Here is a 23,504-nt window from a genome sequence, read left to right on the forward strand (position 1 = left end):
AGTTCCGTAGCATGCCCACCATGGTTTGTCTTCCTAAGAGATAGAAATATTGAAGTCCAGTGATGCTGGAACTGAGTGAGCATCCTGTGTTTATTTTCCTGCACTTGGAGTAACTGTTGGAATCTACCATCTCTGTTAGAAAATAAGGCTCAGGGTGAAATCTCTCAGTGGCTGTGACATAAACTATTTATCATGGCATCAAATTTTAATAATATTTTGTCACATTACATTAATAAAAAAAAAATCAATCTGTTTTTTTAATAGACAATAACTGCAGTTTCCCATTTTTTTCCTAAGGCCACGCAAAGAATTTGCAAAGATCTGTTAGTCATTATTTTTGGACCATCCAAGGTGGGTTGTAACCTGGGTGAAAGACAGTGACCCATCAATCAACAATGCATTGTTTTTTGAGAGTGTGACAATTAGGGGTACCACTCAGTGGCAGAATGTTTTTTCTGTTCCCATTTCGTTATCACAAGGAGGGAGACACACTATATGGATGTTTATGCTGTGTGGGTATTCTCAGTATTGTCAGTGAGAAAACTAAGAATTCATGAGAGAAGGATAAAGATTAAACACATATATCTATCTGTGTGCACGCATATACACATATTTGTCTGTGTTTTTATATAATTTTACATGGGCTTTTTATATATATATATATATATATATATATGTATGAACCTTGGGAATTTTTCTCGTAATGATAGCTTAATTAATCTGCACTTGGGTGGAGCTCCTCTCAAGTTAGTGTAACTAGAATTAGAGAAGTTGTGCTTCAAAGTAGTAGTATTTTAATAAGCAGCAGAGAAGTTCAGCCTTGTCTCATAACAGCTCCACATCTGGCTGCAGATTTTTACATTGGCTTAAGGACACTTCACTTACAGGCAAAAAAAAACAATTAAGAAGATATTTTTTTCTTTGGAAATATCCCTTCCATTTGCTGCTTCATACTGTTATTGCTGGAGGAAATAAGAAGAAAAGAGAAAGGCTGCCATTGTTGGAGGAATTCCTAGCATTCATCCAGATTGATCATTCTTTGGTTAAAAAATTAAAACAGAAAGAAGGGAAAATGAAACATTGACTCTTCACAATTTTTGTTAATATGAGTATGACAAGTTCTGTCAAATAAAGAAATAAATATTTGAGAAGCCTTGTCATGTCTTCACCCACACAAAATACATGGGAGAAAGTATGCAACAGAATTCAGAAGTTGAAAGAGAAAGGCTCTTACTTAGAAAATGGAGATGAATAAGGTTTTAGAGAGGCCTACAAAGTCCAGGTGAAGAACAATAAAAAAGTAATGGATATGGAAAGAAGCTATTAAATATAAGACAGAGAAAAATATGAAAGGAAGTGAAGAAAAAAGACAGATAAACCTGCAGAGCTACTCGTGGAAATAAAGAGATGCAGGGATGTTGCATGAAGTGTTATGCAGGGCTATTGTATATAGTGATATTGACTGGAAGGTGGTAAGATAATGCCACTGGCATAACATTGTTCAGGATGATCCCACAGGTATGTGGTGCTGGAATAATTTTTAGCTGGGGAAAACTGTCTTTTGCTTATAGCTGTGACAGAGTAACAGAGATGTCAGGAAATGTCCTCAGTTGGTTGCCTTCACATTCTTTCAGCTTGAGTTGTGGGGTGCATTGTTCATACCTACACTGATAAATTGTATCAGAGATCCTGGGTGAGGTGGCTCTGTGGACCTAGTCAAGATTGCTAGTAAGTAGTGAAAACCACTATTTTTGCCTCATCCCTCCTTGTCTGACCCTAAAAGGAAAGTAGATATTTCTCCAGATGTACTGAAGTGCACTACTTTTGCAGTCTCTTTTCTGATTATCCTGTCAGCATTTTCTCAGTTTATTTGAAGATGAAAATAGTAACTGCCAAACGAAACCTAAAGAAAATAGTACCAAAGCACTGTTTTCCAATCAGAAAATATTCCAGTAGATGCATATTTTATTTATTTATTTGTTTTGCTATAAAGACATTTAAAACAATCATTCACACATATGGAATGAAAAATTCACAAAAGAAAAAAGCTGTGTTAAACTCAGAAACGAGACTAGAGAAACCCCAGTGAGAAATTCTTATTGCACCATCGCACATGAAAGCAATTAAAAAGCAGTACTGTTGTAGTGATAATGTGCACCAAGTGTAGAACTAAGTATTTCTGTTGGTAAGTGGCTGGCATTCCTGCCTGTAAGAGTTGTGATTCATTTCATCTCAAATTCTGTCAAGTCAGCTTATACATTGGTTATTGATATGACACTTCCAAAGGAACCTGGGTTTCTTCATCTTCCTTTTTGTAAGATTACCAAGGTATCCTACTGGCCCAAGACTTGATTATCAGCTATTGTTTCACTGTTGTACTCCCAAGTTGTCCCTGCACTTCATAGTAGGGAAGGTATATCACATGCATTTATCTTAAAATAAGTAAACATAAGGCGAAACAGCAGATGTGTAATTAATCATGTATATAAAACACACTAAATAGCTCAGCTGTTTTCCCAAGTTCATGGTTTTATTGGAAATAATTATAAAAGCCTCTTCTGCCTCAGAGGTGATAATGTGATAGTGGAGTTGGAAGTGGAGAGATACTATCAGCATCATAAGAGTTAAGTTAAAATCCATTTAGCAGAAATGTATGCAGGGACATGGCTACTCTGTGGTGAAATTGCTTAGTCTAGCTGATACAGTTTTTAGTTCAGTACTGACTTAAAAATTGAGGATAATAATAAAGGGATCTAGTTTTTAGACATTTTCTGGATGGAACTCAGTTATTGCTTGTTAGTTTTCATATCTATATTAAAAAGTTGTTTTTCAGAACTCCTCAAGATTTTTTGCACCTCTTTCTGAATTTCAGCTCTCATTAAATCGGCTTTCTGTGTATTTTGTTCTGTGTATTATAGTGCTGGGACTCTGTTAATACTGTTGCTAGATGGTACATAAACTTACCTATATTTATTTATTAATCTTCTCATGGTACTGATTATGGTATTATGATCTTTTTCAGTGTACCTTGAGGACAGTTTTGTAAAATCTGGAGTGTTCAATGTGTCAGAACTTGTGAGAGTGTCCAGAAGTAAGTTATCATTTGCCTTTATTAATTTCCAGAGCCTTTTATAATCAAGTAAAGGTTTTTTCTAGAGGTTTATTTACTATCAAGATGTAAGATGAGTAGGAAATACCTATAACCATGCACAATTTTGCTGTTTTTGACCACAGTATTATAGTTCATCTTGCACGTGTTTGTAATAAACAGTTTTTGAAGAAACTGTTTTTGTTTCTTCAGTATTTGAAGATTGAATAATTTTGCTATGCATCTGTCTGCACTGCCTAATGGACTGATATGTCAATAAAATTATCATATATAACAAAACATTCTATTAGACTTGCAGCTTCTTAAGGTTTACCTACACATCCTTGGATTTTACTAAGCCATCTGATTCTTTCAGTGAATTTTTTAATTTGTAGCTCTTAGTAGAAAAATCACAACATGAATATAAAGGTTGACTAAAAATACATTGCACATGTTTTTTTTTTAGTTGTTGCATCTGTGACTTTCTAATTGTATTTGCTTGCTTAGGTATCAGAAATGTTATGCAGTTGCACATGCAAAAAAAAAAAAAAGAACATAAAATAGAAATATAAAAGGACAGATGAAGATTTTACTGTGGAAAGAAAAGCAATGAATTAAATAAGAAGATCTGTTTTGGTAACATCTAGGAATTTGCCACAGTTGTATGGCAAAAAACCCAGTTAATATCCTCATTTGACATTGTTTTCTAAACACTTCTTCCCTTAGTATCAACACTATTAAAAATATTTTTCTCAAGACTTCACTAGGAAGCGAACAAAAATACTTGGAACTTATAGTTAGAAGTGTCAGTAGTAATGATGTAAACATTGTAACAATTGAATTATCCAGGAAAATCTCGTTTCTGATGGGGTGAGGACAAAACCAGTGAGGCACGGTTTTCTAAAATTATCTGTCCAAATTTTGCCCAGGTGTTAACTCATGCCCAGTAAGGATGCTTGAGGAATTCAGTTAACCTAGCAAGTCTTAAGATGTATGTGTCTTAATTTGTGGTCGTCAGAAATGAATGTTCAACAATTAAAATTATGTTAAATCCTTCAGCAAAATGCTGAGCATTACCATCCTGGAACGTTAAGACTTACTCTTTTTGTGCTTGGTGAAGATGTTTTTTTCATTTTTGGGGAGGCTGAGGATGTGCAAAATGCAGCGTTCTTTTAGTTGCCAGATGGCTAAATACATTTTGAAGCATCAGATCATTCGGATTATACAAGAATCAGTGCTTTAGTTATGTTATGAATTTGTACCTTCTGCAGCTGTTATAGATAGTACACTTCTAATAATAAGCCTTAAAGCATGTGGTTTCTGTGGGATTTCTAACCATGCATTTGTTTAACCTCAAGCCGCAACAGAGTCGTACTTGAACTGTCAGAAAAAATACAAACCTTCAGATACATTACACAACATGCAATTATTCTTTTAAGTGCCAAAGGTAGTTAAAATGCACAATGCACAGACAGTGAACAAAGTTAAATGCTCCACAATAAGTAACATGTAATTTATTCTTGAAATGCCAAGTGTTATGGTGCACAGACTCTGTAAGAAGGTGAAGTGCATGTGTTTGTGTGTAGGTGTACATACACAAAGCAATACCTGTGGCACTGGGTGAAAGAAAAAGGAGGCAGCAAAACATGCTGTCAGTGCAAAAGGCTATTGTTAAGACAAAAGTGTTAATGCTAAATGGAAAGTTTGTTACATCACCAAGTCTGTTTTTTCTTGCCTCATTCATTATAAAAATCCTTCTACAGAAGGTTTGACTTTGAGCTGAGGTCCGCATTACGTTTTTCATATTGATGATTTCAGGTTACCTGCTATATAAAAAAATATATAAACATATACATTGTATGTATGTATATACATATAGTCGGAATAACTGATAAGAGATTTCTAGGGTCTGAGGAAGATAATTAATTTCTAAATATATATCATCATTGATAGAACTTGTCTGTACTTGGTTTCTGCAAGAGGCAGAAAATTAAATACATGTAGTAACATCTTGATGTTTTCCCCAATGTTAAAAATTAGAAGATGGCTAAAAAGACAGGAAATTATCTTTGAGTCATTATGATGATAATGTTTTTCAGCACCCATTACCCAGGGAACTGGAGTGAACTTCCCAATTGGAGAACTTCCGAGCCAGCCGTATTACCATGATATGAATTCGGGTGTAAATCTACAGAGATCATTGTCCTCTCCACCAAGCAGGTAAAAACTTGAAATAAATTCTAATGAAACCAGGTTTAATACAGTATGACAAGCAGTTAAAAATACTGTGGAGAGCCAACTATTTTATTAATTTCCTCTGGTTTTGTGAGGTAGGTTACTTCTGTATGTAGCCTATGTACAGATGTATATGTTACAAATTTTGTAATTTGAAGTGGTGTCATTATTGCTGTTTGTTGTTGCTGATACAGGAGATGATAATAACTTCTGTCAGGGTTTGAAGTGTTCACTAAATTATCTGCCAAGAGAACAGCTACACATCCTGGAACTACTGCTGAGTTGCTGTAAAGTCTAGCAGCTGGGAACCTGCTGGCAGGGCTTGATGGCACAGGGTGGTTGCAGGCACAACAAATGCATTTGAAGGCTCCTTCTTAGACCTCTGTCTTGAACAATATATTGTTCAAATACTGTTTCCTGTGGAAAAGGCATTAGGACAAGGTGTCTTTATCTGTGCATTGCCTCAGCTCTGAAACTGTCCAGTGAATCATAAGCACTATAGGACCTCTCATTGCCCCATATTTTTGCACTTCAGTGAGTCAGGAAGTATCTGCACAGTGGAACAAGATTTGTCAGGATTGTCAGGGAACTGGGATGATGTTCCACCATCACCTGGTTCCTCTGAGTTATTTTGCTCATATTCCTCTGTTTAATACATTTTTACTTTTGGATATGCAGTACATTTTAGAAATTACTAAATTAATTTTTACATCACTGATGTAACATTAATATTATATTATTATTTCTCATACTAATACTAATACCAACACCATTAAAACCTTCATCCTGGTTTTCTTTGGCAGTTTGCATAACATCTTCAGTAGATATTGTTACAAAGAAACTTGACTTCCTTGCACTGTATTAAAGTGCTGCCTCATTTTATATAGTGTGACTTGAAATATAGGCCATTTGTAGTTTTTGATTAAGCTAGTCTGAAATGAAAAGTGCTTGTTTTTTTCAAACACTATTTGAAAAATTTAGGATTTTGACCTGGTGAAATAAAATAACCTACATTTTTCCATATAACACATTCAGAGAAGTTCCTGATTTACATTTACTTTACTAGTAATATTTTCCCAGTGCTTTGTCTTGCTTTCATGGCTTCTGTGTCATTTTTAATACTCTCACGACACAATGTTTCTTTGGTATGTTACATGAATTGTTTTCTTGGCTGTTCAGCCTAATTCTGGTAGACATTTTATGTTATCCATTCATGCCATCTCTGAAATATTAACTCATGTGAAAAATGCAATCAAATACCTGAATTACATATTATTAAATAGTGTTGTCTGTGTAAGTTAAGATAAGCTCTATTATCCACTTCTTTTTTCTGCTTTGCATACATGAATGACTTTTTGTTGAAATACTTGTTTAAAATCCAAACAGTTTATATACCACTACCAGCTGCAAGTCATATTCACTGCCAAATCTCCCATTACTTCAACAGCAAAAGACCCAAAACTATCTCCATAGATGAAAATATGGAGCCCAGCCCAACTGGAGACTTTTATCCTTCTCCAAATTCACCAGCTGCGGGGAGTCGGACATGGCATGAAAGAGATCAAGGTGAGTAACATGGGACCATTTTACCTTACAGAATACTGAAATACACAAAAAAATCTCCGCATCGAACTTCCCGTTACTACAATAAAATTATAGCTTTTAACAAGAATCATTACTTTTCTCTCTGGTAAGCGTAATTAAAACAGTCAACAAGGTATGGTATAAACAACCACATAGTAAATTTTCTGTCTGGCGACAGCCTTATCTATTATTTTAAAAGATGCATGGCAAGTGAGGCCCCTGATGCCATCGATGCTGTGATCATCTGAGCAGGATTTTGAGTACAGTGGTTTCAAGTAAAAAGTAAAAAATCTCAGTACAATAACTGAATCAACACTAGTTTACACATTTTTGTTTTAACACAACAGGCTCTTGTACATGTGTTTAGTGCATGCTGTGACTCAGAATAAGTCCAGTAGTCTCTTTTCTGAAGAGCCCACACATAGCTCTTTAGGACTATATCCATATGCTAAAGGGCATTGATAAGTGTTGATGTGTTTTGAGTTACCAGAAACAAGGAACATGTTTGTGCGAAGAAGAAAGTTATGGCTGTCAAAATAGTAAAATTAATTGTCATAACTTTCCCTCATTTTGTCTTGGTGTTTCTTAAACCTGAATGTCAGTAGTCTTTTCTCTCTTCCTTCTGATGTGAAAACCTGCTTAAATTCAAACTAATGTGAACAGTGTTGGTTAATGGATCCTTTGGCTGAGGTGCTGCAGCTATTTGGAGACCATGAAAGGCACACCACAGTGCATAAAAATTATAAAGAGAAAAAGACATACTGTTGCTTCCTTTGCCAATTTTCGAATGTTTGCCTACCTTTTCCCACCTTGTCCAGTGCTCATCATTGCTTTCAGTTCTTCAAATACTTACCAACTATTTGTTTTCACCTGATTTTATGTTGATTTAGGATTTTTTTTTTCCTGCTAAGTTTTCTCTTTCATCTCTGTTTGCAAGGTAGCATGTGATTGATGTTTAATTTAGCTGTTTTTTATTTTCACAGTTTTGCTGTAACTGTTTTTCTTTTAATCTGCTTCTGCATGTCCTATGGCCTTTGTTTCTCAGGGAGACTCTGAGATTTTATTGCTGCTTGCAGCATTCAATGGTGAATTTTAAAACAATAATCTTGCCTGTGGCTTTGCATAACCAGATTTTGGAAGAGCACAACAGCAGTTCTGCCAACCAGAATCTCTCCCGTTTTGCAAATTATTTTCCTCCGTGACTGTTACCTACTTTGCCACACTTCATTCTGATTTTTCATAACAGACAGGATTGTTCTTCAACTAAATTTTGTGCTTTTTAAATAATTTTTTTTGTGGTTGTGGGGAAATATCCCTACTGCTGAAATGAAGTCCTTTTGTGCTGCTGAATAAGCTCTGGGGGCTTCCCAGAAAATCAATGCTTCATGGACAGCTGAGTGTGGGTCCTGCTGATAGAGCCTTTCACAAATCTCAACTGCCAACTCTGTTGCTTTATAACTCTTGAATCGTTCTGCTTGCAAGGAACTGTGCTCTGTAAGCACTGGATTTTTTCAGTTTTACAAGCCGTCACATTTGATCATAGCGAACAAAAGTTACTGTTAAATTGCTTGAGTAGATTTACAATGAAGCTTTACTTAATTTCTGTGCCATTTGGTGTTTAGACTCCTGGACCAGTACAGCTTTCAGCTTTCTCTGGTTTCATAAACCAGACAGCTCCAAAAGATGTGTAAGAGAGAATAAAAGAGGTAGACTTGAATCCATGTATTTTATTCTTGCCTCCTGGAATTTACATTCTTCCCTGAATATCTTCTTGTCCAACACTGCTGGGCCTACTGAAGTCTTACCAGAGCCCTGGAAGAGAGGTTGTCCTTGAGATGGTCTGAGAACCATTATACTGGGGAAAGGTTAAGCCTTTTGCTTCTAACCATTTATGTTTGACTCGATCACTTTCTGAGGTTATCCTGGTGCTGCAGAAACACTGTAATGTAGTGACTGCAGTGTCTGTCCTTCATATCTGGCCTTATGGGGAAGGGATATGTGGCAGCTTCTGGCATATTTATTCTGCTGCTGGTTTGTTAGATGCTTCATATCTTCATATTATCATCTTCCAGTGTAAAGTTCCCTTTAAACACATAGGTCTTGCCAGGGTAATACTTTTAAAAATTTATATTCTCTATGCCTTCAAGCACAAATATTACAGGAATAAAAGTCTGGAAGAAGTTTCTATACCATAGACCTCATTGGTACTACTTCCCTATCTCCCATTAGATCTGTGTGCTATATGAGATTAGGCATAAATGGAAAAAAAGAGAAGGCATTTGGGATCACATTTGTGTTCATCCAGTGTCATAAGGGAATGCTAATGTCACAACAGGCAGTGCTTTTCCAGACAGCCTTTAAAGGTCATCAGCACTAGAAATGTGAATCATTACACTAGACCAACAGAGGACAATATGCAGGGGTGTCATCATTATGGGTAACTAGCTTCTCTTTCACATGATTTAAACTTTTCTGAAAGTAAAAAAATGAGAAATAGGATTGATACCAAGAGACAGCATTACTGATTTCAATTTCATTGTCTCTTTTCCAAACTTGACAGAACAAAGTCTCTAACTTCTTACCTGGAACGGATGTAGTTTTTTTCATCATGTAAGCGTAACATGTTTTTATAGAAATAGAGAAGACACAGATCTGAAAGATTTTTTTATATCATGAAAGCTTTTCATATCTTGCATTAGCTGCATTTGTAAGGTAGCAGAAACGAGCTTTGGTACTGGAGATAATCACAAGAAAACAATAACAGCTGAAACAGGTTGGAGCAAAGTAGTTAAGAGTTTCACAGATGTCTAAGGGGCTATCCAACCATTTTGTTAGGGAGAGAGTGGGACAAAGATTAATGGGTGACACAGAAATGTAATGACATTAAATATGTGGCAAATGAAAACTTGCAGTAGGGTAGAACAGATTAGATCATCCTTTTATTGCCATGAGAAATACAATTTACTTTAGTTGTTAAGTAGAAATCAAGAGAGGAGTGATTCTCTATGAGCAATTCTGTTGTACTCCTCACAGCTTCTGCAGCTTCCTTACTGTGCAAGCATTTGTCATGATGGGCAGGAGCATCAATAGGAGTACTTGTGGTTTAGCCATTATGTGGCATTTGTGAAACTAGGAAAAAGACATCTAGCTGAGCAATAACAAAATTTTCCTCATAGCACACTCTACTTTAAGTTGTATACCTCCAGACTTTGACCTTTTGCTGTTATCCGTCTTCTTCCTGTTGTACTTTCAAAACTGTTTTAATAAGATTTCCAGACGCTGCGCTGTATCATCTGTAGGGAAGTTGGCTGTCTGAAGATGTCATTTTGTGCAGAAACAGTAAGCATTTCTGAAAAATGGGAACTTTAGGTGGCATAAGGCTAGTCAAAGACAATCCATGAAGGATTATGAGCAGTAGCTTCATTATTTAGTGCTCTGGTATTGTTATTCATGTTATTATTCTGATATAAAATATAAAAATTCAAATTGACAAAAAATATTATTAAATTTTTATTTTTACTATTGAAGTCAGATTAGAAATCTTCATGGAAGAAAAGAAAAGCTTGTGAAGCCAGGATAGTGTCCTGGAGGTTTACTTCACTGGCTTGCACATTTTGTGACTATTTTAAAAAATACATGTGAACACAAGGGTGTGTGCAACAGTTTCAAAAAGAGATCTTTAAAACTAAATTTCTGTGAATTTACAGTGTTGCTTTTGAATGTCTATATATTCAGTCATTGTGGGAAAATTATCTATTTTATGCCTTTATTTTTTGTTACATATAGGTAAACTGCAGAGCAAGTAGGCAAACTGCAAGCATTTCTCCCAAACCTTTTCTGTGCCATTAGTTTTCTGAGTAACTAATCATCCTCCAAAAATCCCAGAGCCTAAAAAGGTGAAAAGTCATCTGTGGGAATGGTATATAATTTATAAACAGAGCCCTAACATGACAATTAGGAGTTCAGTTTCTGTCTACTGTCAGATCTTGTGAAACTCATTTGTTCTCTCCAGTATATTGTCCGTGCAATTGAATGAGTTATTAACTTCAATAATGTCTGGATCATGTCTTATATTTATACCAATTGAAAACATATCTATATCTAAATAGTAGTTTGCTGTAAATCTCTTGCTGTATTCCTTTTTCCATGTTGCTGTTATTGAAATCTTTTAATATTTCTGTATTTAGCAGAATTATGAGTTTGTTCAGTACTGTAATAATACTTTGTGAAATACATGTAAGTTGTTGAAGGAGTAAATCTGCTGAGTGTTTTCATATTTTTGAGGAGGGAGGATAAAATTTTGTACAGTCAAAAAAAAAAATCACTTTCCCCATTTGAAAGATTCAGTTACTAAAAATGCAACAAAGCTGTTGACTAGTGCAGTGGATAAAAATCACTTAAGATTTCATAGGCTAAGAAATATTAGATTTACATCTTGATGTATTAACTGATAAGTAAATCAGAAAATACTTCCTTAATTCATAAAGAAACAAGAAAATCAGACGAACAGAGCACAGTCTGTGCACCTATGTCTTAAAAGTCAGAGTGAGAATGTGCATTATCATAACTGCAATTTCAGTATTCACTCTTGAGATCTGGTTTACTATTAAAATATTACAACACTGTTCATTGTAAATAAATAAACCAGGCATAATCACCCATACACACTGATCATCTTAAAGGTAACAGAGATTCATGTGCATTTCTATAGTAGTCAGATGTCTGGAAATACAGAATGCCAGAATACAATGAATAAATTTTAATTTTACAGTTTCTTTATCCTCTCTTACACCTCACCCACCTCTACCAACAGTCAAGAGCCAGGATGCCAGCATCGCATTAAAACTGAAACAGTTGCACTGCCTTCATCTGTTAATTGGCCAGCAGCTGTTGGACCTTCCACTTTCCAGGTCCCTACCCCTTTAGTTGGATGTCCATCATCTCGACACTTGTCCCCTTTTGCTTTCTCCCACTGGACACTCTTTCCCCACTAGAGTCCTCCCTGATGGCTCTTTCCTTGGGTCTTGTTCTCACAGACCATCAGAGATGGACATTCTCATTTCTGAAGTGAGGGAACTAAAAGAGGAAGTAGTCAATGTAGTCCAGGTGTTGAGAACAGTAAAAGATAACCCTGGTTTTTGGTGGCCTGTCTTGGACACAGTTCAGCATTTTTTTCCAGCTCCTGGTGCTCCTCCTGAAGGTTAATTCTTTAGTAACTCATAGTCTTAATATAACAGATGGACTCATCTTGCAAAGTTTGTCTTGATGAATTATCTGTTAAATGCCTCTCTGTTTTTTTTTCTCAATCTGAGTTCTCAAAACCCTTGCATGTCAGATCACATTATGCAGCAATTTGTGTTTTGTTAGTAAATGCCTTTGTTGTTTGGTTGGTTTTTTTAATATTCCAAAATACTCTTTAATCATTGTATACACACACATACACATGCCTTTCATATGTACATACACACACCTCTGGACACCTTACAGTTCTATCTGAATTTTCTGTTTTTAACTGCTATAAAGTATGCACAGTAGTCAAACACTGCCACTTGATAAGTTTTCGTAACTGTACATTCATAAAATTATAAACTGTACATTGAAAATTACTTTTTTAGAGTATTTCCAGAGAAATGTCTTGGCCATGGTTACTTTTAGTCTAGTCGCTGCTAAAATGCCAAAAGTGTCATAGTAACAAACAATAGCATTAGCAGAGAAGAGTTACCTGTAAGGCTACAAGTTTTGTTCACCTCTTTCTGGTTGCAGAATGAGATGATGATAGTGTTAAATGACTGGGCATTATGTCTACTCATTAAAAATCAGTAGTTCTGGCATGATGATTAAATTTAAAATCAGTAAGGAAATGGTTTACTTCTACTTTCCATAGTGGTGATTTTACAAGAAAAATTACTGGTACATAAAATAAGTTAAACATTACTTTCATAAAGATGAGAAGTGCTATCTTATTCATAGAGCTTGAAAGGCATTAAATATAGACAAGTAAGTGAAGGATCTTTCAAATGAATATTTAATTAAAGAGGCAGAGAAAGTGGAAAAAAAAACATAAATAGAACAGCAAAAACATTAAATGAATGAATTGCTTATACTTCAAAAAAATGTACATTCTCCATTATTGGATGAGAATGATAAGTTTACACTTTCTCCAAAAATAAATCAACATAGTATATCTATTCTTCTGTATTTAACGTGGCTTTAGACCACTTTAGATCTTCATGTATTTAGAACTTCAGATATTAGATGTAGCAGATGAGGGACTTTATATTGAGAACAGAGCAGGGTCTTGACTTTTCCTCCAGCCCATGTGCACTTCAGTTTCTGAATGAACGATGAGTAATAAAACGTTTAGAAATAGAGACAGAAAGACAAATGCAGTGGGAGATACAGTAGAAGCATATAAAAAGGTCTGCTTTTTTACACTCCTGGAAATGGCTGTTATTTGCTTAATAAAGTCTCTATAAAAGCATCTCATTATAGGTTCTTTGCCTTTTATTTTGACTAATATATTGCACTAAGGACAGCAGACATTTTCCATGAGTGATTAGTTTGTTGATTACACTCAGGGCTGGCATATTCATCTCCCATGTCAGCAAAAGGGGTAAGTGCAAAAGGTTTTGGGTTTTTATCTTGTGTGCATAGCATTTATTCTGTGATGAATTTCTGAATATATACTATGGCAACATCTTGTTAATTTGATGGCAGCACTAGACATCCTTTGAAATTAGTGACAGAATACGTGTCTTAATTCAACATCTGGCACAGAATCTGTCAAGTGTAATTGTCCTATTCCAGTGTTGCTGAATAAGAAATTTCATTAGTATTTTTGAAACTAATCAGCTCCTATTAGAAATTGTAGGTTAAGCCTTATTCTGTATGTTCTAGCCTATGTGCTGCAGAAAATCTTCAGTTACCAAAGAGCGGGTATTTAGTACCTCGTGAACGATAGGTGTCTATGCTGAGGGGTTTTTTCAGTCATGGGACATCCAGAAATGGAAAAAATTAAATCGAAAAAATTCAGCCACATCTTTAGGTACCTCTTCCTTTAATCTTGATCTGTAGATTCATTGCACTGTGTGCATAGATAGATTTGAATAGGTTTCTAGTTTCGTCTTTTTTACTTCTTTATACTATATATATTGTATCAAATTTGATCAAATTAGTATATTTCATTGCGAGTTAATGATTTTATCTGAGTTCAAAACCATTCCCTAGATGTATCTAGAATCAAATTAATATAGCACACCTGTTAAACATTCTAAACTGTTACTGGTGTTGACTGTAATCATATACAATAAGGAGACAAGGAGAGTCCATAAACTAAATGCTTCTAAATCAACAACTTCCTTTATATTGTTATTTCTCAAATGCCTCTTTAATCTCATTGCATTAAAAATTGGGACTACATTTCTGACTTTGACAGTTAAGGTTACAATATTGATTTAATTTTATAGCCAAGTTGCTTGGATTCTTAGCATTAATGAGATGCTATAATAGCTGTGTGTTTTCCTAAAAGTTTGAATGACTTTCTCTAGGATAATTTAATAAATGTTTAAAATGTAATCTGAACTTTTTACATTTTGTTTGGCTTTTTAATTAGATTATCTCGAGTAGCCCATAATTCTCTTGTATCACAGATATCTACTGGAATATCATCTCTTAACAATGATTCATAGACAATTACATGGCCCAGTCCCTTTCTGAAATGTAAAGTTAATTAAAAAAGTATTTAAGTACCTAAAGTACACTGGAACTGCTTAAGAGTTATTTATAGCAGTGAAGTGTACATGGAACCTCATGTGGGGCTTGTTAATGGCAGTGTATGTATATCTATTTATCTATATAGATATATGTTAAAGTACATTTTTTGTGGCATCATTATTGTAGTTTTGGTCTTCTGACGTTTTTTATCTTGTTTCCAAAGTCAGCCTCACTACTTGGAGGGCTTGCTCCAGGTTTGATGGGTGGCCGCTCTGTAGAGCTCTGAGCTCCTCCTAAGTGCTTTCCATACTACAGCTGATGAGCAGCAGTGGTGCAGAGGTGGTCAGATAAACTGAGTCTGAAGCTGTGGGAAGAAGTGAGGCAGGAGAGTCTGCAGAGTAGGCTGGCACTCTGCTTCTGGTCCCCAGGGGTTGATGCAGAGCTGGAGAGGACATTGCCACCTACCTCCAACAGCAGCTTCCCAAATCCCCATCGTCTCCATGGTGGCAGACGTGTCTTGGGGGGTCTCACAGCTAGACCATGCTTCTAGTATAAGGCATGTAGGGTGAGTAAGGCTGGACAGCTTCATGCCAGCAGATCAAAACATGGGGGAAAAAAAGGTCTGTTTTTTCCTCACAAGTAACCCTGCAGGTATGATAACACAGTCATGCTGAATATGACTTTTACTATGAGGTTCACTGGTATTTTCTGATGACAAGAGTCAAGGTGGGTTTGAAGGATAAGATTGAAGAACTGGTGCCCACTGTTCTTTCAGGATAGTGTGCCGTGGTTTCAGTCTAATCTTCATTGGTATAGACCTACATTTAAATAGCAATAATCTCCTTAGTGCACCAATTAACTTCTTCTATGTTATATGACACTGTCAAACAGCTGTTGTGGTGTTAGGTCTATATATCCACATATATAATAAATCTACCTTGGTTTGAATTCCAAAAGGTAAAATGATTGAAATATTAAAGCTGTAGCACCAGTAATACTTACTTTTCCCAAACCAAACTCTCAGAACTGGAAGCAAATAAAGACAGAACAGGAACGTTGCGCTTACACTGCATTAAATCAAAAACAGTGGGTCATTTATACTTGAATCTGCACTTCAGTAAAATCTGTCCACTTTTGCAGTTCTTCTGGAAAAATATTGGAACAGGTCACATTCCATCCTACTGTTAAACATTTTTTAAAATTACTTTGGGATGTGGATGCTTTAGATGTGTACATATTAAAAAATAACTCTCTAATCTGACCATATTTTTTGTCTCCCAGTTTTATAAACTGCATTTGGTTGAAACTGAATTTTTTAATTTTTTTAAAGTTAATTGGAGGAAATATTCTCGTAGCTCTCCTGGTTATCCTAAGTTAAATAACCATGCAATAGAATTACACTTTTCAAAATGTAATGTATGAAATTTTAACAGGAACTGTACCTGTTGTTTTGATTTCTGTCTGTAAAAAGTAGGGTAATCGGTAATGCAGCAAAGAAACTTGGTTGTCCAGCTTTATTCACTGAATCACACACACCAACAAAAAGCATCTTACAACTTGTTTGTCTAGACACTTACCTACTTTTCCACCTCCCTCATCCCAAGTATGCTGGGAGATATTATATGGGCAAGCAGATGTGATCCTTCTGGCTTTTGCCCTTTCTGTTGAGGAAATCATCAAGATTTTCCCACAGAACGTCACTGTTGGCAATGGAATTCAGGACTCTGCAAGTTTGCATGTGGGTAAGGATCAGAATAATGATGTATTTACTCCATCTGAAGAGTTTCTGACTGTCACATTACAGTTGTCTGGAACTCCTTCTCTTATGTATATTAATGCATATTGAGAAATGCAAGCTGTAACTTATTATAAAAGATAAGTAGAGTATGAACAAGGAAATAATACAGTTGCTAATGTAAGAAATATACTCATGCAGGAGCTTTTAAAAATTGTGATACTGTAGTGTTTTTCCTGCTACCTTGCAGTACTGAAAATATCATTAGAAGAAATTGTAGGCTAATTCTTCTCAAGCTTTTCACTAGAAATCACAAAAGAGAAAATACTGAAATGGTTTCTCTGTTGTGAAATGGTAAAAGAAAATAACAGAGTGTTTGATTAGCCTTGGGCATGGTTCCTGATAGGGAAACCAGTGTCACAGTCTGATAGATTGGGTTGTGCAATGTTGGAGGTGTGCCTGTGAAAATATACATTGGCTCTAGGTAGGCTGATCTGAATATGAGTGGTTATCAAGTCTTTATACACTGAAATATTCTACTCTAGTGTAAAATATTCATATGTAGAATGCTTTTCTTCACTTGATATAGAAGCAAAAGTAAAACTGAGATCAGTTTCTTAAACGTAGGAGAGCAGCTGTCGTCAAACCTGAGCACTGTCTGCACCTCACGTTCTGAGGTGCAACCAACTGGCAGCTGCTAATTAACTTGCATACAGAGCTTCATGTAAGACCTCACTATTTCTCTCAAGAACAAGTAAAAAAATCCTTCATCCTGAAAATTGCTTTATGTGTCTCAGAGAGCCACAGAACTGATGATGATATTTTTCTTTGCTTGCTTTGTTGATTTTGCCTTTTGACAAAATTAGAACTGAACTTCTCATGGCAATAAATACATTTCTGGGAGGGCTTGTCTTTGGTCCAGCATGGAACTTACAGTAAAGGAGAATAAGACACTAACAAGCTAATGATTAGAGTACAGATTTGCGTGTGAAAGCTAGATACAAAGGCTGATCAGCAAAGGCCTGGTACTGAACAAGAAATCTATTAAGTCTTTTTTTATTTGCAAAAATGTCACCATTCTTTTTATTGTGAAGTTAAAAAAAAATTCTTTGTTTTTCAGGATTCTCAGTTGTCATTCAACCCTAATGCCAAGTCTCTAGAACAGATATAGCAAAGACCTTTTCTTCCAAATGATAGGTGGTTGTGTTTTAGAGTCCCTCAGCCATCAGTATGCACTGCTAGGTGACTTAGAGTTGAGAAATACAGAATGCTTATATCATTAGAAGAAATCAGACTGTGCACATCTGAAAACTGGTGATGCTGGCTCTGCCTGTGTAGAATGACTAAGCTTGTTCTTCCCCACAGAAGTATAAAAATAAAACAGTTCTCCAAAATTTCATGATTCATCATCATCATTCATCTATGCAGCATTAATTCAAAAGTTTACTTAAGTTTTCACATGTGCCTCATACAAGTGTACCTACTAGATGTGATGGAAGCAGTGGAGCATGAGGCTAAGCTGGATGTATGTAGTAGATCCTGCCACCAGAAATTATCCTAGGTAGTGCCTCTGGAAAAAACAGCAGTTAATTTAAAACTCCAAGGAAAGGATGCCTCTTCTAGCTTGACAGTGGTCCTATGGAATCTATTGCTTTCATGTTTTCACTGTGTTTATATATACAATAAGTTGAATGTTGTGTTATATTACTTTCTATGGAGGTGATGCTAGACTAAGGAGCTGTAAATTAATCTTTACAGATTGTTGTCTGCAGCAGTGTGCCTTGCAAAGAAAGATTTGTGAAACTAAGGAGTAGAAGGTTTATTAATATGAACGGTTAAAGAATAAACTGGATTAAAAGAAAAAGTTAATATTTGTTCATGATTTCTTCTCACTCTGCTCATGAGCAATAAAAAAGATACTGTCATGTTGTAGTATTGAGAAGAAAGCAGATCCAGTCTCCATAAGCAGGCGGGTGGATATTTGAACTTTCCCTGGATCACTGCTCAATTCCAGACTCCTTTTCCTAACAGGTAGCTTGCCAATCACTGTGCCAAGGTGAAACTTATTCAGGGAACTGCCTGGATGACAAACTCCTTCAGACTGAGGAAGAGGGTCTTTGCTTTGATGAGGAAATTGCCAAAACTCGTGTCTCATTAGTGTTTCCTGAGGATCTTTGGAAATGAATAACAGTTCAATTAAAGTCTGATGTAAACACATTTCTGCACACTTTCCCCACAGCATTTTATCACATTAGAATTGATCAAAATTGTTGCCTTGGGCTGTCTTGAACAGCTGTACATCTGGAGCACCATTTGTGCAAACTGCTGCTGAACAGGCTACATACGTTGTGCTTCACAGCATCTCTTCCACCTTTCTATCTGGGCAGATTTACCTTGTTGGGAGATGAGATGATCTAACTCTCTTCATTTGCATAAGTCCCTGTTTCTTTGATGTGATGCTTTAAAATGTACAACATGCCACCCATTTGAGTGTATACATGCTGTATCTCGACAGTAATATGACAATATAGGCAACAGTGATCTGGAACAGCAAAAAAGAAAGAAAGAAAGAAAACAAGCCCATTTGTCACATCAGGAAAGAATTCTCAGCACACTATATCTGATTAATATTGATCTTTTGATAACTTTGTCCAAGTGCTTTTGGCATCTTACTGCTATTCATCTGTACTTAACATTTTCTCAAAAGTCTGAGAATAAATCACACTTGAAACTGTTTTATTTTCATTTCTAAAGTAATAAGGATTGGAATCTCATTCCTGAAACTTTGAAAGAGACGTAAGAGCAAGTGGACTGGTTTTGTGTTCTCTGTCATTAATTATGTAATTATCAGTATATAAGTTGGTTCTGTGTAGCTACTAGACTGTGCTTCATGATGTGGAAAAAATGTCATGTTTATAACTGAGAAAAATGTGTGTTTGCTATCACATAGAAGCTACTAGTAAAATCATATGGAGTCTCACAGTCACTTTAAGTCATTCTGGTTTATTTAAGAGCACTGTTTCTTACAATCAAAACAAGGCAGTGAAAAACTATTTTGCATTTTTTCCCCTCACTTTCTGTTTTTATAACCGGTACCCCTCAAAAGAAAGGTAACTTTTGTGCTCTCCTGTTACTGCTCTAAGCCTTCTCTTCTGGTCAAGAAGGAGACTTCTGCAGCATTTCTCTACACTCATTCTTTTCTCAGACTGTAACACTGCACTGTTTTGAAGAGAGACACTGACAATACACAGAACCACAGCACAAAGACATCAGATGATTAACTTTGTCCTGTGCTTTTGTAAAGCCATACATCTGTTGGTGGAGGTGTGAGAATTTTCTTCCACTGATGGAACTTGGGCCTTATATGAAGAAGCTTGTGCTGTCCTTTGAGCAGAAAATAATACCTAATGAAATATTTGAAAATATTTCCAGAATTAATGTACCTTCTTACCATGTTTTGCCTTTTTAAAACTATTTCTCTGCAATTTTTAATTTTAAAAATTACTACCTTAGCAGAATATATTAATCATAACTCTGACCATTTGTCAACTTTGTCTTTGCTGCCTGCTTAGTGATTCAGGGAAATGAAATGCTCCTCCATTTTTTTTCCCCAATAAAAATTTGTTTACCAGATTTTATAAGACAGATAAGTGGTTCTGTCAGCTTGACGTTTTTGATACCAGCATAAAATTCCAACAGATCAGTATAATAAAAAGCATACAGTAACCTTCATCATATCTGCTAATATTGAATGCTGAATTGCTTTATTGTAAAGCTGTTCCTTGCTCCTGCTGAATGTTTCACTGAATAAAATCCTTTATCAGCAGACTTCTTGAAGAAGTGAAACTTGCAGGATATCTGGGAACTCAGCCGATTGAGTAGTCAGAACCAAAGGAGGGTGGGGGAATTGCAGTAGGATAGTAGAGGGGAACTGAAGGGTCTGCTCCAGGTTTTGGTGTCATTGCCTATGCAGGGCTTGACAGCAGGATGGGGCAGAGCAGACAAAAGGTGTCTCAGCTGGGTGGGCTGGGAAAGTTCTAAGTAGAGCTTTCAGGGTGAAAACCCACTCCTAAACTTCAGCCAGTTCAGTAAACACTGGTCTCAGTAAGACAAGCACATTTTGCAGATTTGTTGTTGATTTCCAAGATGCTTGAATGTCCCCCAGAATAGAACAACACAGTGTGCCAGTACTAAAAGTGCCAAAGGCCTAACGTGGTCCATGTGTGAAAGTCAACTGCAATGTGTCCCCGATCCAGTAAAGTACTTAAGAAATCAAAATCACTTGTGCTTTAACCGTGAGTTAGTCCCATGGATTTGAAATGCAACCCACTTAATATACTGATATTTGTCCTTGAAAAAATATTATAATTAACTTTGAAATAATTTGGTACAAAATACAACAAATATTGTTTAGTTAATTTAAACTTTCAGAACTAATTCAGTATATTTGCTTTAGGCAATATCAGTAACCACTGGCATGGTTGAAATCATATATTTGTCCCTGCCAGTGTGTTATCTTAACTCAGTGAGCTTTAAAGAGATGTTTTTGTTGATCAGGAAACTGGAAGGAAGAGGTGGGAAGGCCCTACTTGAGACATGGAAAATATGAGATAGAGAAAGGAGGTTACATTGTTTCACTATGGTTTTGGGAAGGGTAAGGAATGGGTTTTGAAACAACAAAATAAAAAATACCATAAACCAGCATGTGTATGGCAGTTATGCTACACATCTGAGTGTAGGTGTTCCATTAAAAAAGACAATAAATATTGTTGAAGGAGCAGATGATTTGGTGATGTTTGGCAGAGCTGAGAAGTGGCTAAGGAGGTTCTGAAGACATGCATTTTTTCACTGTTGGCTGTTCTGGTACAAAAGGAGTGTAGTTTCTGTTCTGCAGGAGAGGGACCAGTTAGGGAATTATTATTCATTTTTGAGTTTGAAAACAAGAGTTTAAAATTTGTTTATTGATCATAAGGGAGTTGGGTGGCCAAACAAGAGCATGCAAGAACCATGCAAGAGCAGCAAAAATAAATATCTACAAAAATCATGTGTCCCGAGACAAGCTTCTGAGCTAATGTCACTGTTCCATTGTTTTTCCATTGCAGATATGTCTTCTCCTACAATGAAGAAACCTGAAAAGCCTTTGTTTAGTCCTACTTCTCCCCAGGATTCATCACCAAGACTGAGCACTTTTCCCCAGCATCACCACCCAGGAATCCCAGGAGTTGCACACAGTGGTGAGGGTTAAGGAGGAGGAGTAAATTACTCTGTATTAATCCACTCTGTCCTTTCCTAGAATCAGATCGTGATACATTTTTGCAGACTTTATCTTAGAGACCTAATCCCATTTATAGTACTCATGAGAGTAGAAATGGAAGTGGTTGGAATGTCCTTGCTCATTAAACTAAGTACATGTAGTCTGACTGCTGCTCCAGTCTTACTGGAAATGATACAGGATTAACCGGTGAATAAAAAAAGTAAATTTCATGAAGAAATAGTCAGAAGAGAAGTTTTCCCTGTCTTTCCTCCTTCCACCTGCACCCTGTTTTGTTATTGTGCTAGACTGTGTTGTATATAAGTACTGGATTAGGTAGCACTTAATACACAAGAGAAGTCACAACCATGCTCACTATGTGGCATAATGAAATATGTACCAGTGCTGCTTTTCTAAAGGGCTGAACTCGTGATAAATATATTTCTATATAAATATCTGCTTTCTGAAATCCATGGTAAATCCATGGTATAACGTCACGTACAGTGTGAAGGAAATAGTTCAAATATGTTGGAATGTGTGTTAGCATGAAGGTTTACCAGGAATGACAGGGAAATTCCATCATCATTGCATGTTTAATTTTAGAGATGAGGATGACCCTGATTCTTCAAATAAGAAGTCCTTCAGTAAGTCCTCAGAAGTCTTCCCTTCATCCTGTCTCTTTATAAACCACATATAAAGGAATTTAATTTTATGAGAAGAGCTGAGGGACTAGAGAAGTAAAAACAGATTTTACGACTCTCTTCTTTTCTTTAACATGTATTTCTGCTTTGAGAAGTTTCTGTTTTGTGATTTTTCCATGATTTCAAGTTTCCTCTATAAAGTAATGTGTAAGGACTATTTCCCCCTTAATATCTACTTATTTTGTATCATGAAATTGAGGCTGGATTCATTCTGGTCTCTGTAAGGTTACCAGTATCAGAAAATACTCAAGCACATCAGAGATGATGGATGAAATGGAAGGGATAGATTTCTTCTCCCTTGTTTGTTTTGCACAGCTCCTGTATGTCAGATCAGTAACTAATATTATAAGATTAAACTGAACTGGTGGAGCTGTGTTTAAAATGAACTGTCACAAAATGAAGCTTCTGTAATTATTTTTTGCCCAATACCTATGTGAAGACCTTTATATTTGCTTTAGCGTATAATTTTCAGATTTAAATTTTTAGTGGTGCTGGACTCATTGATCTTCAGAGGTCCATTCCAACCCCTGACATTCTATGATTCTTCATGTATTTGAGTGACAGTCATAACTTAACTTCTAGATAAGATACTTACTTTCTAGGAAACCTGATTTCACTCTGCGTAGCCTGTTCTACTATGTCAGTGAGCAATGTTTTTGAGATTTACAAGTTTTTGATTACCAAGTATAGTAATTGTGGAAGGTTCCTACTGTTGTTTTACCTTAAATAAACAGTGTCTAGGTCCAAGCTCAGAAATAGCTTGTGATTTAAAATTAAGCTCAAAATCTCTGAAGATATGAGAGGTGGTCCAGAAGAGCAGTGTTGGTGTGCTTGTGGTGATTCAGAATAGAACAGTGAGCAGCTTATGAAATACCTGGCTTAAACAGACCTGATTTTGTGCCCTCCCACTAATGGAGATGAAAACACCATTATCCAGTCTCCATTTGCACTGAAATCAGTACCTCCTTCTTAATACATTGCCAGGTAGATGCCTTCTGAATGTGTAGAAAGGATGAAAAAGGGATTTTGCAGTGTGATAGAAGAACACTCTCCACTTCCATGTGGACCAGTGGGCAGCAGCAGGATGTCCTTTCACTGTGAAAATGCTTTGTTGTTTAGGTTTTACATATAATCTATAGATAGAGATATGTGTGTTTCTAGGTGCTAGGAAGAAAGAGAATGCAAATTAAAATACGC

General features: G+C 36.0%; 1 protein-coding gene across 7 annotated transcripts in view; it reads left to right on the forward strand.

Moving 5' to 3' along the window:
- NFIB (nuclear factor I B) overlaps window positions 1-23,504 on the forward strand; it is a 165,345-nt gene that overhangs the window by 104,968 nt on the left and 36,873 nt on the right. For all 7 annotated transcript variants that reach the window (XM_008496217.2, XM_008496215.2, XM_008496216.2 and 4 more), the window contains 4 exons: window positions 3,023-3,091; window positions 5,188-5,308; window positions 6,771-6,889; window positions 21,458-21,589. In XM_008496217.2, the coding sequence (XP_008494439.1) occupies window positions 3,023-3,091; window positions 5,188-5,308; window positions 6,771-6,889; window positions 21,458-21,589 (441 nt within the window). The remainder of the gene's footprint in view (window positions 1-3,022; window positions 3,092-5,187; window positions 5,309-6,770; window positions 6,890-21,457; window positions 21,590-23,504) is intronic.

Source organism: Calypte anna, chromosome Z, assembly GCF_003957555.1.
Source record: "Calypte anna isolate BGI_N300 chromosome Z, bCalAnn1_v1.p, whole genome shotgun sequence".
Lineage (NCBI taxonomy): Eukaryota > Metazoa > Chordata > Aves > Apodiformes > Trochilidae > Calypte > Calypte anna.